The sequence below is a fragment of the Plectropomus leopardus genome, chromosome 24, assembly GCF_008729295.1.
Source record: "Plectropomus leopardus isolate mb chromosome 24, YSFRI_Pleo_2.0, whole genome shotgun sequence".
Taxonomy (NCBI): domain Eukaryota; kingdom Metazoa; phylum Chordata; class Actinopteri; order Perciformes; family Serranidae; genus Plectropomus; species Plectropomus leopardus.
The window spans coordinates 3177228-3203797 of record NC_056486.1 but is presented as its reverse complement, the minus strand read 5'-3'; the positions used below and the strand labels follow the sequence as shown (position 1 = coordinate 3203797).

At 40.7% G+C, this 26570-nt stretch overlaps 2 protein-coding genes across 2 annotated transcripts in view; both read right to left on the bottom strand.

Annotated features, from left to right (window-relative positions):
• Positions 1–321: 321 nt before the first annotated feature.
• LOC121962938 (ly6/PLAUR domain-containing protein 1-like) lies at positions 322–9909 on the bottom strand. Its single transcript, XM_042513274.1, has 4 exons — positions 9659–9909; positions 6699–6833; positions 1819–2092; positions 322–673 (listed from the first exon to the last, which is right to left on the bottom strand). Exons 1-3 carry the CDS (start codon positions 9705–9707, stop codon positions 1845–1847), a joined length of 432 nt encoding a protein of 143 aa, XP_042369208.1. The 5' UTR covers positions 9708–9909; the 3' UTR covers positions 322–673; positions 1819–1844.
• A 3826-nt stretch (positions 9910–13735) lies between these two features.
• The window catches only part of LOC121962709 (nck-associated protein 5-like), a 106040-nt gene continuing 93205 nt past the window's right edge, over positions 13736–26570 (bottom strand). Inside the window, exon 18 of the mRNA XM_042512963.1 lies at positions 13736–14765. Coding sequence (XP_042368897.1) covers positions 14457–14765 — 309 coding nt within the window. The 3' untranslated portion in view covers positions 13736–14456. The remainder of the gene's footprint in view (positions 14766–26570) is intronic.

Below are 26570 nucleotides of genomic sequence, written 5' to 3'. Positions count from 1 at the left end.
TAATCAGCTTCTTATGACTGAGGACGGATAAGCAATAACACAAATAGTCTCTCCGAAAGATTTTAGCATCTTCTACATTCCAGAAATGTTGATCAATATTGTACGGCAGTGGAAATATGCATATGTGAAAAGACCTCAGAATCCTTCAAATTCATATTTGCCTGAATCATAGTGCCTTCTTCATCATAACTATGAAGACGATAAGTATATTTAGGGTTCATGTCAGTTCTGTCATTACTAATTCAAAATCTGTGCAACAACAGCGTCAACAAGAAAGAAACCAAACAGTGCTGTTTCAAAAATCAACAAAAGCCAACAAAATAAAAGCATAAATATATATATTTTTTAACAATAACTTCTATCTTTTACAGCGTGTAATAACCAGAAAACAACTTTCCTCACGAAACGCTCCACACTTCACAAAAAGCAACGAAATTGAGAGATGCCTCGACTGCGATCCTCCACTGGCAACAAGAGCAATAAATGATTCAGAAAGCTCGATATGCTTCCACTTCTCCAGTTTTTCCAGTGTCATACTCAGTGGTTACGGTGTTACATCGATCAGATTAACAGTTTATGCCAACGCTGAGAGGAAACAAAGCCAGTGTGGTGTCCAAAACTGCTCCTTCAGTCTATCACAGCAGTGATCGCAGGTCCAGGCTCCAGAGTGAACCTGTGACAATGAAAATGTGCATCAGTTATTATTGCATGTTGTAGATTTTCCTTAAAAGAGCAGTTTGATAGTAACAAAGCATAAAAAAGTATAAAAATTCACCTCCTGGCTCAAGAAACAATTTACTATATCTTATTTAGTAAATCCATACAAAAGAAAACCTAAAACTAGAATAACAGCCTCGGGGTTGTAAGTGGACATTGTACGGAAGGTCACAGTGACCTTGACCTTTGACCCTAAACCACCAAATTATTAGCAGTTCATTATTGAGTTGTAGTGGATGTTTGTACCAAATTTGAAGACATTCCCTCAAGGTGTTCTTGAGATATGGCGCTCACAAGAATAAGATGGATACAAGGTCACAATGACCTTGATCTTTGGCCACTAAATTCTAATTAGTTCATCCTTGACTTAAAGTGGACGTTTGTGCCAAATTTGGAGAAAATTCAAAATATGTTCACGAGGTATCACATTTACGAGAGTGAGATGGGTGACCTTGATCTTTGGCCACCAAAATCCAATCAGTTCATGTTTAAGTCAAAGTGGATGTTTGTATAAAATAGAAAATAAAAATAAAAAATCTCAAGCTGGTCTTGAGTTTACAAGAATAAGAAGGAAGTTTACAAAAATTAAACTGATGCGAGGTTTGAGTGACTTTGACCTTTGACCAACAAATTCTGTCTCACTTCATCCTTGAGTCAAAGTGAACATTTGTACCAAAATGTAAAAGATTTCCTCAAGGTGAGACATTCAGTTTTACTTTTTAAAAAAAACAGAAAAATCTAGGCTGTTAAACAGCACTGAGTGTGTTTCCCAAATGTCAAACTTTTCCTATAGTTGTGGTCTGAACTTGCATTTATACGCAGCTATTTCGTTCTGTATAGGTCACCATAGATTACAGCAAAAAGTGCAAACAAGTCAATCCTGTTTAGCTGAAGTTGCAAGGACAACCTGATTAGATTTGACTCCCCCTCCCGCTGCCAAAATCTCTAACCTTGCAGGGACGACATGCCAAGATTCTGCCTCCTTATTTTTTGTTTACAAGCCTTAATTTAATTCTAACGGGGAGGTGTGAAACTTAATGAAAGAATAATAGCAACAGAGTGAGCTTTCTTGGATTTTGGAGCAAAGAAAATAAACTGTACAGTGGAGACGTGACGGGATCCTCAGTCTACGTCACAGGTGGGAGCGTCAGCAGCAGCAGCAGCAGGAAAGTCACAAGGAAGAGAAGCAGCTGGTTGCTGGACGTCGCCGCCGCCACAGACGGGACTGGGCGCTTCCTCCTGGGCCCGTTGCACAGCGGGGTGTTGCAGCAGGAGATGCACACTGAGTTCAGCCTGCCGGTGCAGAACTGCTGGTAGCCGGAGGAGGCGATGAGGCAAGCCCCGGAGGAGGCGCAGGACTTCCGATAATGTATTCCTGCACAAAAACAACCAGAGACATCGAGTGTCCAGACGATAAATTGGCCATTCATTCATGTTGCAAAATATACCATCACTGATTCATCTCCCCGTGCTGTAATTAGATTGGATTGAAGATGTATAAGAGCCGTGCAATGCTGCAGAATTTTATTGCACTACAGGGCTGCGGAGCTATTGGCTTCCTGTCCGCTCTTATTAACTGATGTTTGTCAGCGTGGTATATGTTGCAACAATTTGTATGCTCCTATGAAGAGGAAAACTCATATTCTGTAGTGCTGTAACTTTTTATTGCACTCCGGAGCCACTGGCTCCCTTATCATGTGACGTTTCTCCATTTGCTATATATTGGTGTTATTTGTTATGTGATTCTATGGCATGTTATAGCCAGTATTTTATCATTCCTCTTGTGTTGTTTATTTTGTGTTTTCAGCAAATTAGATTTCAGAGTACAGGACAAGAAAAATAATTGGATCAAATTCAGATACATTTAATCTCCAGACAGAGTTCCATTATCTGGGAAGGTTTTTTTTAATTGGTAAAGGAGGAGAAACATACACAACTGAGCATTTTCTCTGTGAGAGTCTTCGTGTTTGGCGTACACGTTTCAGAAAGCATCAGCGCACGTTTGACAAGACAAAGCATAAAATTAACATCTGCAGTGTTGCAGGTTCAGTGACTGAGAGCTACTGTTGCAGCTGCTGAACCTGCAAACTTAAAGTTACAGGATGATGTGTCCATGAAGTGTGATATCTTCTGCAACACATGTAAAGCAGTCACCCGGCCAAACAATATGCTTTCACATCTCACTTAAGAATTTGAGGTAAATGTCTAAATGTAAATGTTGAATGTGCCTCACTGAAACTTTCTCATGCTGAAACAGCTTTCCCAAACCTCTCCTCGAGCACCACTAGTCCTGCATGTTTTAAATCTCTCGCTGCTGCAGCACAGCTGACTCAAACGTCCTCGTTAGGAGCTCCTGAAGCTGCTTGATGAGGAGCTGATCATTTGAATCAGCTGTGTTGCAGCAGAGAGAGATATAAAACATGCAGGACTGTGGTTCTGAAAAAGAGACTGTGAGGAAGTTCATTTTACATTAAAATTTTTTTTAAAAATCTGGGAATATGATTTCCTTGAAAAAGGTCATTAAGCATAACTATTCTTCTTATTTTTGAATTAAATATACTTCATGTTGAACATATAAAATAATAATAATGGTGAGGGTATATATATATATATACATATATAAACAGCTTTTCAACAAGTGTGTTTACTTTATATCTATTTGTAAGGTTGACTTATAATTTTGTTGTTGTATTTAGTTCATTTTGTGACGTCAACTTGCAAAAATTCACCTTTCTGTTTCCAGGACCAGATTCCATAAATTGGGCTCCAAGGAAGTTTTCCAGCAAAAATTCTTAGCCTCCAAAAAGTGAAATTACAACATCCGGGTACTTCATGTGAAGCCATTGGGCCCTAAAATACTGATGATACATTGATACATTTTTTGGAGCATCACAACTTTCTGTAAAATAATTTGCCCCTGAAGGGCAAGTGAGAATTTCTGGTAGCTACTGTGTGCTTTTTTCTGAAATAAGGGGTCACAGAAAAAGGAGGGATTCACCTTTCTGTTTCCAGGACCAGATTCCATAAATTGGGCTCCAAGGAAGTTTTCCAGCAAAAATTCTTAGCCTCCAAAAAGTGAAATTACAACATCCGGGTACTTCATGTGAAGCCATTGGGCCCTAAAATACTGATGATACATTGATACATTTTTTGGAGCATCACAACTTTCTGTAAAATAATTTGCCACTGAAGGGCAAGTGAGAATTTCTTGTAGCCCATTTTCTAATTAAAAAGAACAAAAAATAATGTGTGAAATAATGTGAAAAAAAAAATTGTTTGTGAGAAAAGTTGTTTTTGCAAGATTTTTTTTCCTTCATTTCTCCACCAGGGGACTTTAAAAAAAAAAACTCTCAAAAAAAAAAAAAAATCAAGTTTGGAACCAAGTTTTTTCACGCAAAATTTCACTCTATTTCACACGTAAAAAAAAAAAAAAAAAAAAAAATTAACATAGAAAATGGATCACCAGAAAAAAAAAATCTCACTTGCCCCTCAGGGCTTCTGTACATTTAGATTTTTCGGTTGAAAACATTTTAAATGTCTAGAGGAGCAACACACGTTTTATCCCCATTAATGTTAGTGAAGAGCGAAATCAGAAGTTAGCCGCTCGTCTCACTAACGTCTGCAGTCGCCTGCTCTATGTGCCCAATGATCCACAACATCTGGGTATTTTTATACCCTGGACGTCAACTTTTGTTTGGCTTCATGCTCATGATAGATAGTTACCCTCGATTTGCAAAGCTGCTTCAAAATATCCTTGTCTTGCTCTTTTATGGTTTGTCACGGGTTTATTTATGGTCTGGTTAAGTTTAGGCACAAAAACATTTGGTTAGGATAACGGAAAGATAATGGTTTGCGTTAAAATGATCACTTGGAGCAGGAAACTTTGGGTATATTTTTGCAAAAATCTGAGATTTTTTACACTTTTGCTCTTGTCTCTGGTTAGGGAGAGGCTAAAAAAAGGACACCACCCTCCAAATTCCCAAAACGATTCAGGCGGCGCCCTGCAGGCTGAATCATTTTATTTTCTGTAACACAGAGCAAAACTAATCTAATGTTGTGTCGGAGGCAGCTGAAGGAAAGTCTCTCCTCTTTGACGAATGAGCCGAATAAAGCGGTCCAGAGAGAGAGGGTGTTTGGAGAGACACAACAACACTGAGATGCATCATATGAAAGTGAAAATAAAAACAATGGAGGGCCCAGCATGTGTTTGTGTAGGTTTATAATGCGTCACGGGGAAAAAAAACTGATGTGTCACATTGCTTTGTCTGCGAGACACAGCTTGTTCCTCCACACATCAGTCAGTGCTTCTGTCTCCATCTTTGAAGACGAGCAAAGGAACAAAATAACAGATAACAATGTCTATTCCACTGAAAACCACAGGAGATTTGTTGTGACCTGCTCTGCCTCTCCTGCTGGGTCACTAAGTCACACACGAGGATTTGAAGGTGTTTGCAAGGACGGAAAAGGATAGTTCTCAGTGAGAATTTTAAAAAGCCAACAGGTGCAGACATCACAGCTGATTTAATTTGCTATTTGCACTTGCACGGCTTGAAATAAATGTCACATTATAGCAAAAAAATCTTTTCATAAGTGAGATTTTTCCAACCTGCTGATTTCCAGACAACCTTGTTTACGACTGCGTCTCATCTCATCCCGGCTGAGACATCAGAATTTATCTTAATTGCCTGCTCTATTGTACATCAACAAAATTGCAAGTGCTTAGCAGCTTAATAATGCTGCCTACCCTCATCTGAATGGCAAAGAAATAAAACTTGAGAGGTCGCGCAGCTTCTGAGTACTGCGCTCAGCTCTGTCTCCGGTTTCGAGACGGTCACCTTTGTTCTGCGGATAAATAGCAACTTTTACTTTCTACTTGGATACGTTTGACTGACCCGACCTCTGCATTTACATCCATCAATCTCAGTCGACTCTGTCCCGGATGCCATTAAGGAAAAGGGAGTCTAACTCAGCCATGAATGCATAATGCCTCTAAGTTTGTATTTTAATAAGAGACTGTAATAATCGCCTGGTGGTTGTATGTCTCTGTGCACCAATCACGTTGCACTTACAGTTTACATTCATGTCTGTGAAAACGTGGACTCATCTTCTCCCCGGCAGCACCGAAGATCAATAAAGTGTCAACAATTCAGGATCTGACCAAATGTCTCCTCAGTTCCTCAGTTATGATGTTAAATAATGGTCAGAAAAGTGTTTTTGCAGAACATTATGAGGTCATGGTAAAACTGACCTTTGACCACTTGGATTAAAAAACATACTCACCTACATCTTATCAGACATTTGTGTGAAATAATCATATGAATTCTTGAGTTATTGTGAAAAGTGTTTTGTGAGATCAACCTGAGCTTTGACCACAAAATTATAATCAGTTCAATCTTCTGTCCAAGCGGACATTTGTGCAAAATTTGAAAATAAGTCATTTTAATGCCCTCTTGCAATACTGCCTTTGTGAGAGTAACCAGAACATCCCTGAGTCCAAGTGGACATTTGTGCCAAATTTGAAAAAAAATTCCCTCAAGATGTTCTTGAGATATCGTATTCAGGAGAATGAGACGGATGCAAGGTGACAGTGACCTTGGCTTCTGACCACCTTTGATCATTTCATTGTTGTGTCCAGTTGGACGTTTGTGCCAAATTTGAATACAATCCCTCAAGCTGTTCTTGAGATATTGATTTCACAAGAATCCAACAAATAAGGTCACAGTAACCATGACCTTTTACACATGGCCACCAAAATATAATCAATTCATTGGTAGGCCCAAGTGGAAGTTTGTGCCAAATTTGAAGAAATTCCCTCCAGGTGATCTTGAGATAATGCACTCATGAAAATGGGACAGACAACACAAAAACATAACGCCATCAGCCACAGCTGTCTCTGACACCGAGTACAAATATACAGAAATCTAAAGAGATTCACATCAGCACCGAGCATTCATACAGATTTACAGCAAAGTATCTCTTACCATCGGGTTTGACCAGCACCTCCTTCTGGCACATGTCCTGTACGTTGACGGTGCAGTTGACGATGTACTCCGGCGTGGAGCAGTCATTGTGCTTCATCTCCTCACACTGGTAGCACTGGATCTGAAGGGCATCTCCTGCAGCATGCAGCGAGAATAAGAGTGAAAAAACGCTCCAGCATCAGCGCTCGTGTTCTCAAACAAAGATACAGAAACATTTTGGTTACAAAAATAGTCTGATAATTTGAAATATATACTTGTTTGCTTTGACATAAAAAATGACATAAAAATTGAACTAAAAACATCTGGACGGTCCGATCATTTATAGGGATGTGGGGGCTACGGATATAAAAACTACATGTATATAAACAAATATGTCGACATGAATGCACGCTGGTGAGAACTTAAAATAACGTTAGATTCAGATGGACACGTTGGACTCTTGTGATTGGTTAGGAAGAATTACATTCCCCTCCAATTCTTACATTTGTAACTTTTTACTGATCATTAACAGGAAAAACAAAAGCACCGTCCTCTTCCTGTTTGGATTGCACAATCGTTGACGCACTTCCTTTGTTGTATAAAGCAAGCCTTAATTTCCCAGGGAGATTCTTCCAAAACGCAACCCAGTCGGCAGGAGAAATGTTGGCACTTGAGGTTTGCAGAAGTGTACATTTTTGTCTGGTGACTGAGATGCTAAACACCAACGGTGTCATTATTGTTCATTCACTACATTGTACAATTGACATGTACGTCATAATTATAAGTTAAAGCAAAAAATGTGTATTTTCTACTTTAACAAGTATGTTAAACAGATTTTATTTGCAGTGGAGAATGCCGGACTTGGACTGAATATAGCCTCTGATCTGAATGTTTTCCTTCATGACCAGATACGTTATTTTTGTCCTCTCTCGCTTGAATGCAATATTGACATCCGTCCACGATATTTTCATTCCAAACTGTTTGTGAATCCTTTTTTCTCTTTATGTTTTCTTAGAGTCAAGCTGCAAAGGCTTTTATAGATTTTGCTATGTGCATTTGATGGCGTTACACCTCCAAACCAGACTAATAGCACCCAGTGAGAGTGCAAAGTCATCTTCTCTATCCTCTGCACGGTATTGTGACATTACGCCCGCTAGCAGAAGGGTAGCGTTAAGGTTTTGTGACTTCACAAAGCACACAAGCAATCCTTCGCCAATTCAAATCTTTTTATCGGCTGTCTCATGAGTGTCAACAGCGAGGTTATAGATTCACACATCGATGTGAGAAAAAGCTGTAAAAAAAGCAGAGTGGTCCTTTTAGATTCCCCTTTAAACCAGTGGATTTTTATAGGTGATAAAACTCCATTTACAATACAAAGCGGCGAGAAGAGAGAGTTGATGCACTCTGCCGGGGTAGAGATTGCCTGTGCGAATTCCCATCCCCGAAGGTAGTAAAAAATGAGTGTCTGACTGCTACAACATTGTCTTGTATAGATAATATACAGCCGCTTTTTGCAGCTTTTTGCAAATTTCATCTGATGCTTTTAAAGCAGCCTGGGTGGGCTTTTCTTATTGCCTGAAACTTCATCATTTGTCTTGACTCTGCAGAAAAGGCTTGCAGAAATCAAGCCAGGGGAGGAAAAATGGAAAAAGAGGGTCATGTTTATCATGTTTGGATCATTTTTGCAACACCTTTCTGCAAAGTGCTCGGCATATTTTCACTGGCAACTCACTGCATCATAGCTAAAGGTGAAATATGTCAATCTTTTTCAACCTCTGAATGTTTTCGCACCTGCCAGATTCAATTAGCATTTCTTAAAGACATCCAAGGCACTCAATCAAAACTTCCACACCTTCCCGTTCTTTCCAAAATATCCCACACAGCCTATCTGTCCCTAGCTGACATATTAGCAGCATAATTATTGAAATGGCACCAAACATTAATCTCCGCTCCGACAGCGCTGTCAAACGCATCAGATAAAGGTCCACATAAAACATCACAACCTCAGCCTAATTACTTTAAAGCAGCCTGAAAGCTCCATCCATCACCTGGAAGCAGATTGTGGAAGTTATTTTTTGGGGGGAATAACTGTCAGGCTGGAGGGCACAAACCAGCATCCAAGAGCAGCTTATCAGTTAAAGAAAAATTGCTTTAAAGTTATTTTCTCCACAACAAAAACAGAGGATACGGGAGATTTACAACTGCAATCAGAAGGTACAAAACCAATATCTTCGTAACACAATCACATAAACACTTAAGGCACAGGAAAACAACAAAACAATGTTTGGAAGATCTGGAAACTGCACTTCAAAAAAGAGCAAAATGGCACAAAAATGCAGCATCCTGACAATGTTTGCTAACATTTCTGCTTGCAAAAAGAAAATCCCTCATTCAAAGCACATGCAACCACAAGAGAAAAGAGGAAAGAGCAGCTCATGGGTGAATAATGATCACAGATTTAACTGTGTTTTTTGGAAATAATCGTAAATCTGTCTTTTTTTATGTCTGTGCCAAAAAAAAAAAAGTGCAGAGGGATCGAAGCAAAACTCTGCGCCCTGAGCGCGTAACACGAGCACCAAAAACGCAACATTATGGTTAATTTCTACCTTTTTAAAATCAATTTTTGTTAAGTTTCCCAAAAATTATATAACGTCAGCCAGTAAATGCAGACAAGGAGGTCCGATTTTACGCACAGACTTCACGCAGGCTGAGGAAATAAGCAATGGTTTCTGAATGTAAAGGCATCCAAATAAGGTCATTTTGAAGCAATATAAAGCGAGATTTAATGGTTTAAAATATCATGCATGGATACTTTTTCTGAAATCTGGGCATTAATCCTCCGTTGCGCACGAGTCGACGTAGAAAAGAAGTATATCTTAAGCACATACCACAGTATCAACGCTTGTTTTTAACATGCAAACTGGACTCGTGCGCTCCAGACGGACTGAAACGTCCCCGCAGTCTCTCCAACTGTCACCTACCTGCGTCGACAAGGACTCCGAATAAAGTCGCAAAAAACAGAAGACGCATTCTCTCCCAATTGCCGCTCGGAGGGGAAACATCAGACCAAAACCAACTTGTTCAGGCGGATTCATGGAGGACGAAGCGCCGCGGAGGAAGAGGAAACCCACATCCGCTCAACCTCCCGGCTCTGCTGAGGTGAGAGGAGAGAAGAAGAAAAAAAAGCTCCGCAAAGTGTGAAGCGTCTCTTCTCCAGCAGAGCAACTGGAGACAAACCCGGAGCGCAGAAATCATAAAGCGCACCACGTGACGGGAGCTCGCGGTTGGCATTTTCATATCTCGGGCGCTTGATGACAGAGAGATGGCGGTGATAGGCTTTCTGCGCGCTGTGAGTTCACAGAGATTTGGCATTTTGTAGTTTTTTGACACGTAAATGATATTTCTGTTGGAGAAGTTCAGAGGATTTATATTAACACTGCCTCTACCCCAACTGTAGATTTTTTTTCTAAATAATAACAATAGTAATTAATATTTACATTTTTAGAACATTTGCATTTTTAGAACATGTGCATTTATTTTGACAAAATTAAAGACATTTACATCATCAAGTGAGGCAGAAAAGGTGCATATCGATGCATTTAAATTCACCAGGATGCATTGTGTTTGATGCTTCAAATTTTCTTGCAGAGGATTTCCCTTTTTCCAAATAATGTTGAAACAAAACATGCACCCTCTTTTCACCCACAATTTTTTCACTGGCTGAGAATAATATTGCAGTATTTTTAGGCTATATATCAATACAAAAACTTTTTTTCAATATTTTTAAGTCTCACCAAAAAGCTTCATTAATGCTAGAACTGAGAGACAGACTTTAAAAAAAAAATAAAATTTAATAATTTATTTTTTTAATCAAATTCCCTATTTGATGTGACAATATTGTAGGAATGACTATTAATATATATATTTTTTTAAAGGTCCATTTTTGATAATCATTACTAATGTAGATATAATGATTCAGTGGGTAAAGAGAAGCATTAAAACAAGTAGTACTGTCTGATAATTTGAGAAAAGTACACCACTTTACTGTAATGCAACCCAGGAAACGATATAGTATCACATATTATACCACATATTATCAACAGTTTATGTTTATTTCAGATTTTTAAAATTAATTTTTTTTACACTTTGCCCAGCTAGCAAACAACGTCATTGATATTTAGTTGAATTTAAGTTGTGAGGTCGAATGACCAAAATTAAATTTTTTAAATTTCTAAATTTTTAATTTTTTTTTTTACAAATTTCCCCTTTTTTCGGCCATGCTTCTTTGGTAAAGAGCTTATTGCCTTCTCCACACATATTTATTATTTTTTTTAGTTTAGTAGTTTATGTTGAATAAACTTATCATCAAGCTTCTGTCGCAAAAAAAAGAAACCAGAATGAAAATGTGTTTACCTTTTCGGGGACATATGTAGCAACATATGGCATGAGTTTTTCTTACTCTGAGTCACTTGCAGCATGTTGTCGGAGGGCTTGCTGTCTCTTTGGGGCCCCCACTTCATGGGCCCCAGTGCAACCGTCCCTCGTCCCTCCTCTAGTGTCCTTTTTATGACATGTTTACTTCTGCAGCTGCGTCCAGAATACATTAGTGTCCATTTAAACGGTATTATTGTGGACTGTTTTACCTGTAGGACATTTTATTTCCACCTCACGTTATCCCATAATATCAAAGACACAAACCGAATCACAACATTTATACAGTAATTTGATTCTGTTTGGAAGTGATCAATACACATTGAGCCTATTACCGTGTGGCGAGGCAGCCGGAGAGAGAAATCATCTAAGCGTGCGTCGACTAATTGCGTTTATTTATACGCACATAATAACCCATCAAGGGACTAATGGTTATAAATCTGGAGTCTGGGAGTCGCCGGCTCTGCAGCTCCGGCTCCTGCTGACAGATTGAGAGTAGGAAGCGGTGATTACACGCCATGCCCCCTGGGGGTGAAAGATTTCGGGTTTCCTCCAAACCTTTGAATGTATGAATGAATCACCTGGTGACGCACAAATACAAATACACACATTTTGCAGTTTGAAATAGGAAATCTCATATTTATTTAGGAAATAGTTACATAAAATATAGCATTAAAGTCTGGTGTAACAGACAAAATTGCACACAGTAATAATAATAATAATAATAACAATAACATTAATAATAATTACCAAAGTAACACTGCTGGTAACCATTTCTCTTTACAAAGGGACATTTAAGGAGAGAGGTGAAGCATGACAGTCACACTACGGTCTGACAGTACAAAATGTGGGTATAAATACTGGACATCTAGAAAAATACACACTTCAGACTCTCTTCATACAATATTAACAGTTTCATAGAAAAATCGAAACACACAGTCGGCTCTGTTGATTAGCACCAGCTGGTCAAATTCCAGAGAGAAATTTGGCTCACCTAATATGTCTTTAAAATAAAGTGATAAAATATTTTCGTCATATCGATCAAAATAAAGATTTAAACAAAGAACCCTTAAAGATTTTCAAAACTTAAAACCTTGGTTGAGTGATTGGCAAACATCTTTTTTTTCTCATTTGCATATATCAATCAGCAATGCCCGTTCTGATATTAACTTATTTTTATATACAACATAATATACAACTATGAGAGGAAAACTGAGGTTTGGAGAGTTTAGGTTTGCTACGCTACATGAGATAAACTTTTGGATTCTGGAGTTTTGCATCAGGAACTCACAAAAAAAAAAAAAAAAGATTACATTTTGTGTTTGTTTTCCTGACGGCTTTTAATTCTTACAATCTACATTAGTCCAGTATGTTCCCTGAGCTACCAACAATGACACTGGGTGCGTTCAAGACAAAAAAGTTGGTCGTTTGCGGTAAATATGTACCAGAAAATCAACTTTATGTACCACGTGGAAATATAAAACGCTAGAAATAAGCTGGAAGGTGATGTTTTTTGTCATCTGAAGAACATTTTTGCATGATTTTCTGTTGTTTTTTTTTTTTTGCCAGCAAAATTGCTCAAAATAAAACACACAAAGACAAGCTGGCAATCTTAAAAATGATTGAAAATGAACAGAAATGAAAGATTTTAGTTTTTAAAAAGTATTGCTTCAAAAGAGGAGATGGGTTGTGATTCCACACGGGCAACTTCAACGGGCAACGTACTTAGCAGCAAAACATAAAATGACACCTTAGGTTTAAATCTATAGCAAACAGGAATGCAATCAAAGCAACAATTTCGTTGCGCCAATCAGCGTTGCCCCAAGAAGAACGCCCCGTTTGAATAATCTTTACACTCCTTACAAACTTTGTACAGTATTTGTTACAGTGCAATGATAACAAGTTCCCAGCGTCGGGAGGAAAACATTTGCAATGAGACAACGTCGGGTGTTGCTGTCCAGTCCACCGCACCCAGAGTCCAAATATTCAAAGTCCTGGTTTGGTGTTCGGGTTGAGGTTTCGAGCTTCAGCTCCACTAAGTGCTTCGTGTCGTATGCAGAGAGGGCGGGGCGCCACGTGTTGTGGCAGGGCTGTCGTCAAGGCAACGGTAGACCAGTCTGAGTCCTTTCCAAGATTTGGGAAAAGCTTGAATCCAAACCAGATCCAAAAGGGTTTGAGAGCAAAACCAGAACAAAACAAGTCTGGTTGTGGTTCATTCAGCAGAAAAAATGTTGGCAACTTGTGTTTCTGCAAACCAGGAATAATACATTTGCATGTTTGTTATTTCAACGTTTCAAAAGTGGCGCAAAACAAACAAAGTGACTTTACCGCCAACAAACAACAGCTGGATGAGGTGGCGGACGGCGCGTCACCCACGGAGGTTATTTGTTGTTTTTATTCATATTTCATTGTATTTTTCTGTAAAATGCAATTTCAGGAGATTCTGTTCGTTTGATTTTCATTTGTTTTTTCTTGGTTTTTCATTTTTGTTTGTTGTTCTCAAGTTTCTTGCCTCGGTTTTGGCCCAAAAAGTGGTTGTTTTTTTACAGCGACGTCGCTGCTTTTCCTGCCAGGATCACAGTGTTGGGAAAAACTGCTTACATGTGACAGAGAAATACATTTAAAAATAAATGTGACTGTAATCGGCTACAGTTACTGTGAAAAAAACAAAACGTGATGTTGGTGGTAACACAGGGTTTACATCCAAATGTTATTTTTGGTAATAAGCTTTTTTGCGTAGAAGATAACATTCACTCTGCTGCTTTGCATCTTTTCGCCGTGGAGGAATGCCGTCTTTTTGACATATTTCCGACAGCCTGCTGATTAGCTGCTGCGACTAATTCCAGTGCAGCACTCTGCACTCGTGCTTTTTTAGGACATTACTTTGATGAAGTGATTGAAATAGTTACATTACTTATTGCATTTTTAAAAAGGTTATCTGTTACCTTTTACATTTCAAAAGTAACCCTCCCAACACTGCAGGATTGGTTCCTAAAAAGCAGTTTTTACAGACATCACTGTAATTCCAGCACGGATAGCGCCACTCAAACTGGGTATTTTAAGCCGTGACATGATGTTTGCGAGCCATAACCGAAACAGCATGTTAACTACAGCATTGCTGAAAGCTTAAGCGTCAACGTGTCTGCTACATGATGATATAGAAATGTTATGTATTCATGGTTTGCAGGAACAAGAACATTTTTTTACTTGCAAACACTAATATTTATGTTGGTTGTTATCTACCTGAAAATCAACTCCGAAGAAGAAAATTTGACCAGAAAGGACAAAAACCGGACATGTCCAAGTTGTCAGAGGACACTGTACAGCCCTGTCTTCCTTCTCGATGCCCTACACCTCGTTGGAGCCCTGACTGGTGCAGGAGGAGAAGCTGTCGTACAGGGAGTCACTGAGGGAGCCCGCGGGATCCGCCCCGGGCCTGCTCGAGAAGCTGGAGGAGGAGGGCTCGTCCACCTTGCAGCAGTCCTCGCCGCTCCTCCCGGCGTCGGCGCGGCAGTCACCTCTGCGGCTGCCGAGGCTCGCGTCGGGATAGAGGCTGCCGCTGCTGGAGCTGCTGTGATTCAGCTTGTTCAGGGACTCCAGGGAGAAGTCGAGGGGCGGGTTCGCGCCGACGGGCGTCTTCTCCAAGGAAATCTCCTTCTGCAGAGAGAAAAGGAGCATCGATCAATAAGAGCAGCACAGACGCTCATCTAAAGATGCAACATTTGCCAGAAGAATAAAACGGCATTGTACATTTTTGCAGACCACATCTGTGTTACATGAGCTGACGGTATCATCAGGAGGTGGGTGGGACGCTGGATGTAGACCAGTGTTCAACAGCAACAACAACAAAAACATTGTTTTTTCGGGACCCGTCACTGTTATCCGCCTGTGAAAATGCCTCCACGGTATTGCTGTATTTCCAGGGAGGACTAAGCCAAAACATGCTCTCTTCCAAACCATAACGTGCTTTTTGTGCTAAAACATAAAGAAACGTGATGTTGCAAAATATACGCCACATTTTTAATGGAATTTAGGTACAAAGCTTGGCTGCTTTTTAGCGACTCATCAGAAAGACATTGTTGCATTTCAGGAATGTGGCACAAAAAGCAGCTGTTTTTCTGTGATATCACTGCATTTATTGACAGGAATGTGGCACAAAACGTGGCTGTTTATTCTTGAGATATCGCTGCTTCTCCTGATGGGACAGTGGCATGAAAAGCAGTTGATTTTATCAAGACATTGTTACATTTGCACTTGTTTTCTATCAACACATTGCTGCATTTCCAGTTGGGATCGTGGAATGACGAGCGGCTGTATTTGATTGAGACAAAGCAGCGTTTCTTGAGGGTATGGTGGCACAGAGGTGGTTGTTTTATCGCTGTGTTTCTTGTCCAGAAGAGTGGCGTGAAAAGCGAATGTTCATTATTAAGAAAATGCGTTTGCTGCCAGGATAGCTGCTTTTTTTCTGAGACATCGCTGCTTTCACCGTCAGGAAATGTTCCCTTAAACCAGGCATTTAAAGCCAAAACATTATTGTTTCCTAACAATAACCAAGTGGGTTTTGCACGCAAACCTAACCAAACATTAACCGCGGTTTTTTCTGAAACGTAGTTCTGGTGACGGCGTTCTGACTTGGTGAATGTCCTGTAACTAGTTCCCGGTCTCAGTTTCACGCCTGTGTACCTCCACACTCACTTCTCTTGCTTTGACGGACGCAGTGAGGCCCGCCGTCGAACGCTGCTCCGTCTAACTCATCTCGTTTGCAGTGTTGTGCTGCAAAGCAATAAGACTGACGCCGCTTGAGAGCATGACAGCGATCTATATTGAGATTTTTATCACGCTCGAGGACCAAATGTATGCCTTGGGTGTTGGCAGGCATGCATCTCCGGGCATCTGGGCTCACCCACTCTCCCTGTTATATTAACTGCGTCGTGTGATGTATTATTTCTTTTGTGCAGCCTGTGGCAGTCTGCTTTACAGATTAGTGTAGTCTGGAATATGTTACTCGGGGGAAATGTTGCGTGTAAAGCTGCTATCTGTTAACACCGCTTCAATTAGCCGGAGCAGTTTCATCCTAATGATCAGAGCGACTACATGTGCTCGCAGTCGTGACAGTTAAGAAGGTATTAGAGCTGAAGAATGTTATTATTGAGGGTCTTATCAGCGGACCGGATCCGGTCTTGTTGGCCTTTCAAGGGCACACGCCTTTAGGCAACTCAGCAGTGATTAGACCCAACGACGAAAATGCAACCATCTGCTTCTTTTCTTTATCATACACGCCACATCACCGAAGCTAAAGAAACTCAGCTGTTGTTTCTGAACTATTCGAGTATTCTTCGTGATCTCCACTGTACGTCTCAAAGGGTACTTCAGGGATCTAGTTACTGTGGCAATCAGCATCCAGATCCCTCCTCAGAGGCTGTAAACTCCAGTCTCCTGGTGGCTGCAGCTCCAGCCTGGGAGAGCAGTTGTCTACGTAGGTATTTCTGCAGCGGTAAGTACACAGAGGAATAGCTGGAGGGTTCAAGAAAGCTCCGAGGACGCTTCAAACCTGGAACGTTTAGAGTTTAGCTGCGAGGAGTGTCTCCCAACAGATATAAACCCAGAACGACTCACACGAGAAGCGAGAACACACGAACACACGAACACAGCGGCATCAGTGGTATAAAAAGGAGGTTTTCAACCAGCGGCCCCTGAGGGACCTCCAGAGAGTCCCCAGAAAAATGAGAAATAGTTTATTTTCACTATTGAATTCACTATAAAAGTGAGCCTAAAGTAAGAGTCATAAGGTGCGATCTTTTGGGGAAAAGTGAGGAAGACAGACTTTGTTATTTATGCGATCTCAATGAAATCGAAACTGAAGTTCATTTTTCCTTTTTATTGCCCGTATTATCATGATTTAAGTTTGCAATTATTTAACAAAGTTGAAGTAAAAGAGATGAGGTAGGATGTTTTTATTTGCAGATTTTTAGAACAAGCTCGGGCGAAAAGAAAGACGTCACTGTATCGACGATTCTGATGCAATGTTGTATTTTTGTTTCTTTCTCTTTGTTTTACTTATTATATTCAAGTTTAATCAGTTTATTTCCTTTTATTTGTGCTTTTATTGCTTTTATTGCCTTTGTTGGTTTTGGTCCAATTGTTTGTATTGTGTTATATTGACATTATGCAATTGTTATGCATTATCCTTCATCTTGCAATATTTGTGCTCTTGATTTAATTTGATCTTAACTTTACTCTTGTTTCGTCTCGCTTGTGTTCAGTCGGGCTGTTTGCCTTTCTGTTGTTGCGTTGTTTTCTTCTCCGTGCAATCAGGTAAAAGCCATCTGAAAATCTGCACGAAAGCCTAGTTTCAGTTGCAGCCATGCCAGCTGTACAAAATCAAAGTGTCTCTTTGATAATCAACGATCACAAAAGGATGTTTTATTAAAGAGTTTTCACTTAAAATCAGAGTGCAAACCTAAACCATGAATGTGTTATTTTGTCTCTTATTTTTCTTACACTAAATTTCTGTGCAAGTTTTTAAAAAATCCATGCTTGTTGTGAAACAGCTTTTAGAGTTTTCCTCCAGGGCATGCTGACAGTGTCAGTGAGCCACACAGGTGCTGCAGCTGCTCTCCCGTCACTTTACTAGTATGTGTAAAAATCTGAAAAAATATCCACCCCGAGAGACTCGTGTTCTCATTCTGGTTTGGTTCATCCCAGAAATTGTGTGGTAATCGAATATTCCCTGAACTGCATCTTTCCTACATTTTCCATAATGTTTTCTGACATCTACAAAGACAGCAAGTTTTTTGCATTCGGCTGTATGTGAGGAGACCTGTGTAGGAGGAAAGACTAAAAACAATCCTGATTGTTGTTTTCACGGCTGCTCCTCATGGGCCTGAAGCCTCGTTGCCTTCCTCCGCTACCAGCTAGTTAATTGCATTCACCTGCCAACCCAGGTGCAACCACTCAGTGAGTGGGGGGAAGGAAGGAAAGCAGCAGGACTCTGAGCCCACAAGGCAAAGTATCACAACTACTGCTGCACAATATGAGCAAGAGAGGGAAATTGTCTTTTTCAAAATATCTCGTATGTGAATAAAATTCTGGTTTACTGAAGCTTCTGTCAGAGAAAAAGAAAATCACTACAGTGTTAAAAACAGCAGTCCAAGCATAGAACTTTTTAATGAGTAGAAAACAGTAGAAATAAGAAGTATGAAAGTAAGAATTAAGTAAAAATATAAAAGGATAAAAATAGAGATAATAAATAAATGAAATATGTGCATTAATAAAATATTTTAAAAGTGCATTATACTTCAATTTCACACAAGTATGTCAAAAAATGTGAATGTTATGTATATATACATTGAAACTTTATGTTGTAGTTAATGTGTGCTTATGTTTAGGCACAAAAAACACTTCAAATACCCCAATATTGGGGGCACAACCCCGGCAAGAAGTGCACTGACGTCGCAGTAAAAACCAAACGCTTTTGTGTGCAACCATCCTGGCAGAACAACAACTTCTGGTAACAAAACAGCTTTTGGTGCCACTATCCTGGGAGGAAATTAAGCAATGACTCAAAAAAATGCTTTTCATGCCACTATCCAGGAAACAGAGCAGTGCTGTGTAAAAAATAGAAAAAATTCATGCCACCATCCTTGCAGGAAACAGCAATTCTCTCTTTAAAAGACAACAACCACTTTTTGTGGCACTATCCGGCAGGAAACAGTGATATGTAGAAAAAACAACCATTTTTGGTGCCACTTGCCAGTGGGAAATGCAGTGATATCTCAGTAAAAAACAACCACTTTTTGCGCAACTATTCTGGTAGAAAACACAGCAGTGCCTTGAAAAATAACCCAACCGTTTTTGTGCAACTATCCTGGCAGTAAATGCACGATGTTTCAGTAAAAAGAAGTTATTTTCGTGGTAGAGTCCCAGAAGGAAACGCTGCACTTCTTGCGTAATTTTTCAGCAGAAAATGTGGAGATTTATCAATAAAAACATCTGCTTTTTGTGGCGGTTGCGTGGCAGGAAGAGCGTCCTCCACCTCCCAATGACAAAGTCAGCTCATATACGACGTCGCTTATCAAAAGTGCAAATGTAAAGTATTTGAGGTTTACATTTTCTCCTGGAGACTGGGCTGAAAATTTTAAGTTGAACTCTAACCGTGAAAAATTACTTAATCATCTCCAACTGTGATGTCGTGTTTTGATGATTCAACTTTTCCGCCCCAAAATCCCGCCAGCGTGCCCTGACGTGACCTCTCTCGGCACGAGCACAATAAATTTGTAAAGAAGACAGAATCAAAAGAGCAGTTAGAAGAAACTGTGCCCGAGGATGACATCCGATATAAAATGTTGATTAGGTTTTTGCAGGTGTGGAGGATGAGCTTAAATTAGGCACACATGTTGAATGCAGATTGGACTTAAACACCCGCACGGTGCCGTTCACAACTCTATTTTTACTGTCAGCTTTGAAAACTGTCATTTTATGGCCTTGGGAGACGAGAGCGTGCACGGCGTGATGGGGATCAGTGATTAGCGCAGCGGCGTGACAGTGAGGAACGGTCCTCAGGTCTCCCCTCTATATCTCGTTTTGGTCGGAAACAAGAAGAAGGAAAGCGAACGGCTGTCTTATCGCTGATTGGATTGGATTTTGGAGGAACACAATTACCAGCGGATCGAAGCTTCCCGGTGCAGGTCTTTGTACCACCTGCGGGTTCAGCCAAAATGATGGCTGCACACAGAAGCGAGGCTGCAGGCAGACGTCTCAGCCGGAGCTTCCCACTTGAAAACACGAGGGGCCAAATCGGCAATTGGTTCTGCATCACATGTCAGTAATGGGATGTCTAAACTCGAATTCAGTCGACCCGCTCGCTACAAAAGCTTATTGAAAGGGTCTTTTATTGTGGCTTGAGCGAGACATATTTTCTCCTTTTCCTCTGCTGTTGCGTATTTTTCTTTTCCTTCATGTTTTTCACTTGTACAGATGACAAAAATGTGCTTCAAAGCTAAGATTTTAAAAATCAAATTCCTTTTTTTTGTGCCTTTCATTGTTTTTCAGCCAAGTCACAAGAACAAAATCGTACCTTTCTTACATTTGTATGTTTCATAGGAAATGCATCAATGTTTTAAAGGTGCAGTAGCATACGAGCTGAGTTTTTCATCGGGGGGGGGGTATGATGGATGGTGCAACACATCGATGAGATGGCTGCCTGGCTGCAGACCACTGTGGGAACCCAAAATAACTTTCACCAAATCCGAGTGTTGTAAGGTAGAAATCGTGGCATTTGCGGCCACACCGAAAGTTTGTACTTTAATCCAAAACATGATCTTTCTAACCATAAACCAAGAGTTTTTTGTTCACATTAAGACAAAAAGTTTCAAGGTGTTTGCCACATAATAAAGTGCAAATCTCACACATCAGCAGTTACATACTCGTCTGTTTTTACTACTTTTAATTTGTCTTTTTCTTTGACAATAAATAAAAACCAAAACAAAGTAGAGGCACAGTGCTTTTCAAAAGTTAAAAAGACAAAAAATGAGCTTGGCGCCTGCATGTTTTAACTGACAGTCTTCATCATACAAGCAAATAAAAACGAGTGGCAGCTCGCAGGCTGATGTCAGGAAACCAGAGCAGCGCTGGATAATTGTCACAGGTGCGATCGATGTAGAGTGTGTGCACACACACTCAGCTGAGACCCGACAAAGCACCACTGTGTTCAAGACCAGCAAACAATCAATGACAGCACATATTCCTGCAATTTCATTCAAAAACATCCATATAAAATGAACATATACATAAAATGATCACATGAGCGTGAACATGATCGCAGAATAGCTTCCTGTGCTGAAGCTGCAGATTGAAGACTGAAACATTTTTTAACTTTGGCAAAGCAGCGTGCCTTGGTATTTTTTGATTATGACTTACAGACAAGTTAAAAGTCTAACCTTTCCCGCGTGTTTCTTTCATCTTACGATATGTTCTCAGCCAAGACGTACTCATATCAAGTTGTCACATGATGCAGCTTTATCAGAGGACTTCCACGTCCACATATTACGCTCTAGGTGTCCTCCTTCGTCTGCTGCTGACGTTGCAGGATGCCATTACTGTGATGTCAACACAAGCGAATGGTGGGATTACGCTGCACGTGGTTATGTTTGGGCAACAAAAGCACATGGCAACCAACGCCAGGAACGTCAACAAAGGCACGCGCTGGCACGTACGGTTAGGATTAGGCAGAGGAGGCACACGGTAAGGTGCAGAAAAAACATCAAATTCAGAGAGGAAGCGAACGCTGCCCCCCCGCCTGCCCTGTAAGGACCTTTGTGCGCCTCATATCACATTGTGACTGGTAGAGTTTCAACCTGACGCCATCCAGCAGTGCATCATACAGCCATGACAGGTTCCATCCGGCCACGTTATCAACTGACGCCTCTCGTACACGCGTCATGCGGTAGCAGCGTGTGCAGTCTGCCCGTGTAACACAGTGGACGGTTCTCAGCTAATGATGTCCAGCAGCATTTCGTGCGGTTGAAAGGTGGCTTTTGGTGTCGGTATTTGACGACTTTGGAACGACACATTGCAAATTTCCATTTGTCTCATCGCAAATCTTCACTAATTTTTAATGATTTTCGATTAAAAATGTGTCTACTAAACAAGACATTTTGTCGTCAGCGGATCAGTTTTGAATCTTGTAGGAAAGTGACACTCCATCAGATGATAGCAAGATGTCCTGTCTCTACTGAAGACAACAACACTAAAGTTTGGTTTGGCCACTTTCGAGGCAGGAGAAAGGTAATTGGAAAACTTGAGAGTTTGACATAAATACAGTCTGAATCTGAATATTGTGTCCATAATGTTGTCTGTCTGATACTGATGCTTATTGTCTCAGAATATGCGTCACACTTGTGCGAATAATTTGACGGCAGGAATTCCATTTCTGTGTCCGAGCCGTCTGACTCCCGCATCGCGCCGGCTATCAATCTGGAGCGCATATTCCTGCTGCTGATATTTATTTGTACACTGATATAGTTTTGGTTATCCAGTGGCCCCGTTTCAAATTACATGTCAACCGAAATGTTCCCTTTCCCTCGCCATGTAATCATTGCTCAAGGTAACAAGCTGCTCCGCGCTCGGGGAGATGCTGTGCATGCTGATTTGTTGTGTGCCGGTTTTGGACCCGGGTCACATAAACCCCAGGAATCTCCCAAACTTGGCACAAGTTTGTTGTTTTCTTGCAGCAATTTCTTTCCCCCTCATGCAGACAGAGGATGGAGACAGTGAGAAGAAAAGAGCGAGTAAGCAGGAAAGGAAAAATGAGAAAAGTTAGTTCGAGGAGGGGAATCAAGGAATTAAAAAAAATGTTTAGAACAAAAGCGTGAAAGGTCAACTGAGAAGACGGAGAGAGTCGTGCGGGAGAGACAGAAATAGAGAGAGGCAAAACTGAAAGGGAGACGAGGAGAGACACGCGGGAGAAAGAGAGACTCGGAGGAAGGAGAGGATAGAAGGGGGCGGGGGCCGCCGTTAGCAGGGCTGTCAGGTGCTGTCAGGATGATGAATGGGAGGCCAGCGCGGGCTGTGAGGGCTCTGATGGGAGCCGCTGAGCTTTACATCACTCTCCTGAGTGTTTGTGAAAGGTTATTAAAGGCGCTTAAATCACCAGGCTCTGACACGGGCCCGCTACCAGCCACCAAACTTCCCCAAACTGCCGCCAATGACAACGACTCCAGAGTCAAAAAGCTCCCGAGCTGCGACAAAAAAAGAGCGGGCCCTCAGGTACGGATGTGTGCTGAGAGGAGCGAGGAGGTGATGACACGCGGATGGATCGTCTTTTTTCGGGGAATAATGTAGGTTAAACAGGTTCAGCGGCACTCATCCATCATTATGGAACCGCTGAAGAATACGCTTATTGTTATTGGATGTCAACTTTGTCCAAGAATGAAAGAATATTGATTCTTCAAAGTCTTTTTTTCTTAAAAACGGTGAAAAAAGGAAGCGTTCCTAAAGTCATGCTGATCTTTTCTTCGTCTGACTCAAAGGATGGAAACTGTCCTGGCATTCTCGCCCCCTCTGCTCTCCGCAGCTACCATTTTCAGTTTCCCCTCCGCCACAGTAAAAACAGCAACCTCTGCCACATCTGAAAAAGTTTTGACGAAAATTTGGATCGTGCAAATTCTAGTTAATTCTTGCAAAGATCTACAACGAATTAAACAACTTGTGGCAAAAGAAAGTAAATGTGTAGTTGATAGTAAAAACTTTTTTTTTAATTAAAGTATTTCATATCAATTAAACACTGACATAAAATTTGGAATGTGGATAGTTGCTGTCCACATAGAGCTACCTCAATTATATAGAAAAGTCATGTATTTAGCATTAACCCTGATGACAAATTGATGAAAAAAAACTATTTTCGCAGTTTTAGGGAATGCATTAGTGCCGGGAGTGTGGGACAAATTTCTTTTATAATATAACTGTGATCAACGTGATGTTTGAACGCTCTGAGCAACAAAATACAACACATCCTCTCTGAAGCGTTCATTTTTTTCCACATTACAACTTAAAATCTCATGAAAGCAGCGATGTCAGAAGAACGACTCCTCAACTCAGGAGATGGGGCCGTCCAAGGAGCACGACAATTTAGCATTTGTATCATTGAAACATTACGTTTTAGTACCTCAAAACTCTTCTGAAGTGCAGTGTTTGAGTAAAAGCACTTGCTTGCGCAGCTCCTGTGTTTTACTGTTGGGTTAAACTTTTGACCTCTAATAAAAACTTTGGTCGCTGTGAGAACTATAGTCTACTTCACTACCCTGAGAAATGTAGCCTACCGCAGCCAATTAAATGACAGGCAGGTCTGAGGATGAGACGAACGGAGCTGCGTTGCATGTCAGCTAAAGGAGTTGTGCTTGCAGCTCGGTTGCGCAGCACCGCATCGAACGTCCTGTTCGATTGGCTGCCTCTCTGCTGGGACTCGGATCAGAATCAAAAATCTCTCTTTGTTAAAGTGAGACTCTGCCTTGTACGACGATGTAATACCTGTTTGAAATTCTGCCTTTGCTCGGGAGGTCAAACGGTAGAGTCAAGGACACTTAAGCAGTGTTTACTCGCTGCTCTTTCCACCTCCCTGCTGCTAAACATCCGGCCAAATTTGTCATTTTCTTGCAGATAATGAAAAATAATCGTGAAACTAACATTTTTGCACATGCAGTGCAGCTCAAAATGACAGCGCCCGTGCTACAGTCCTATAAAACATTTGAATATATAATGGTGCTAATAAAAGCTGAAGCATATTCCACCTACAAATCCTGCATAATTATTGTAATTCATGGGTGTAAATGCTTTAAACCCATATATCTGATCCTCGCTTTGAGCTCCTGAGGTCAAACTCACAGAATGAATTCAGATTTTTTTTCTCTCCAGTCTCATACACAGTTGTGTTTTGAACTTGTATTGAGTCTTTTTTCAGATTATGGATTTTTGTGTCAGGGTGTGTGTTGGGGCGGCAGCAGAGTAAGAGAGGGGGCCGCCCAATAGAGCCGGGGCGAGCAGGCTGGAGGCCATTTCATGGTCTCTGATCCTCATTTGTCATTCAGCAGCGTTAAATACTAATAGGCAAATACCTGCTGACACAAGAGGGCGAGGCGATCGAAAGCAATTAGGCGTCTTTTTCTATGAAAATCTGCAAACAATTCCAACGGTGGCAAAGAAAAACCCCAGAGTTTAGCGACTTTGTTAACGCCTCAGGAGGTATTTCAAAGGTAAAGTTGACATTGCAACTCAACAAGAGTTGCTCTGACCATCTGAAAAGTCTTCTTGCCAAAGTCTGTGACATACACGAATGGTAAAAAATTCAATTTATTCATCTTCATGCCTCTGCCGGGAGGAAAGGAAAAATTATGCAAACCCTGTGACAGTGTGTGTCCCTGTATCCTGGGAAGACTTTCATTGAGGGCAGGTGCTATTTTTTCTGACTCTCTCAAAAAACTCACACATTTTCCTCATACTGTAAAAAGTTGCATACATCTACACCGGAGGGCTGCCCCGCTTTTCTATCACTTTAAACCGCCATTAAATGAGGAAACTGATTTATTCTCAAACAATCAACTCAGAGTGCAGCACATTATCTCCTAAACGTGATACATCGAGGCCAAACAATCAACAATTTTCAAATAAACTTGAATATCATTCATAAAAATGCCCCTCTTACAGGAACATGAGCTTTAGCAACACATCTTGAATGTATGCTGTGCTAGATTTAAAAAAAAAAACCCCAAAAAACCCCAAGAAACCCAAAACAATACAACGTACTGTATTGTTATATATTGCAATGACTCGTACTGGGGTAGTCGGTTTCATTAACCATTTATTACACAGTTCAAGTATATGTTGGGGTATTTATCTGCCCAAATCTTCCTATTATACGGTGGTTGCGGCGATTTCTAAATGTTAAAAAACCTGCTTTATTGAGGATTTTATTCCGTCACTGACTGCTGACTCCTCACTCCCCTTTTCCCCTCTAACTACTGGACCAATCAGCTGAATGTTTTGTCTGTATAACTGTTTGCTAAAGGAACTCTTGAGGTTGCAGCAATTCACAATTGGTGGTGGCGTTTTTTTGGGGGGACGCCCATGACATGCACTTCTGCAGGTCTGCAGGAATTGCCCATAGTAGCTGCAATCAGCTCAGGCGGCCAGCTGGCGAAGATCTGCACAATACTAAGTGCACTCATCTAGTTTTATTCTTATTTCCCTGCTTTTGTTGTGGAAGTTCCTGGTGTCTCAACCTGGTACGTTTACAATTAAATTAGCATCTGCTAATTGTTCAAACAAAGCAAAACAAATACAACTGAGGTGATCCTCCCAGCTCCTCCTGTATATCATCTAAATATACAATGCAACCTTAAAATCCATTACCGACCAAATTCATGAGTTGTTAAAATATAAATAGTGCGTTACGTAAGCCAAATCCCATTACTGTGTGAGAGAACAGGCCAGCTGGTGTTATGAGTACAGATATTTCATGAGCTTGTGGGGTTAATGGCATCTGCCAGTACCTCTTTAATCGACTGAATTTGATCTTTTGCTGCACCAACTTAGTCTTTACAATCTTTTATTTACTTGCGATTGCTTTGCGAAAGTCTGTATAATTTCGTGGTGACTTCCTAGATTTCTCAACGAGCAAACGAGGACAGTGCACAGGTGAGTTCAGGACTTCATAAAAAGGTAGTGACCAGGTGCATCCAAAAGGAAGCTACAAAAATCACGGAAATGGCACAGAAAAAAACACAGATTTGGGGGGCTGTTTTAACTTTCGCTGGCTATACTGTTTACAGACATTAGCCACAATTCCTGCATATTATACACTGAAACATCTGATTAAGTGTCTTCAAATCTAAAAACAGCCTGTAATGGCAAATAAAATGCTTGATAGGAACTAGCAGCATGCCTGTAAAGCACCTTTATGGGTAAAAC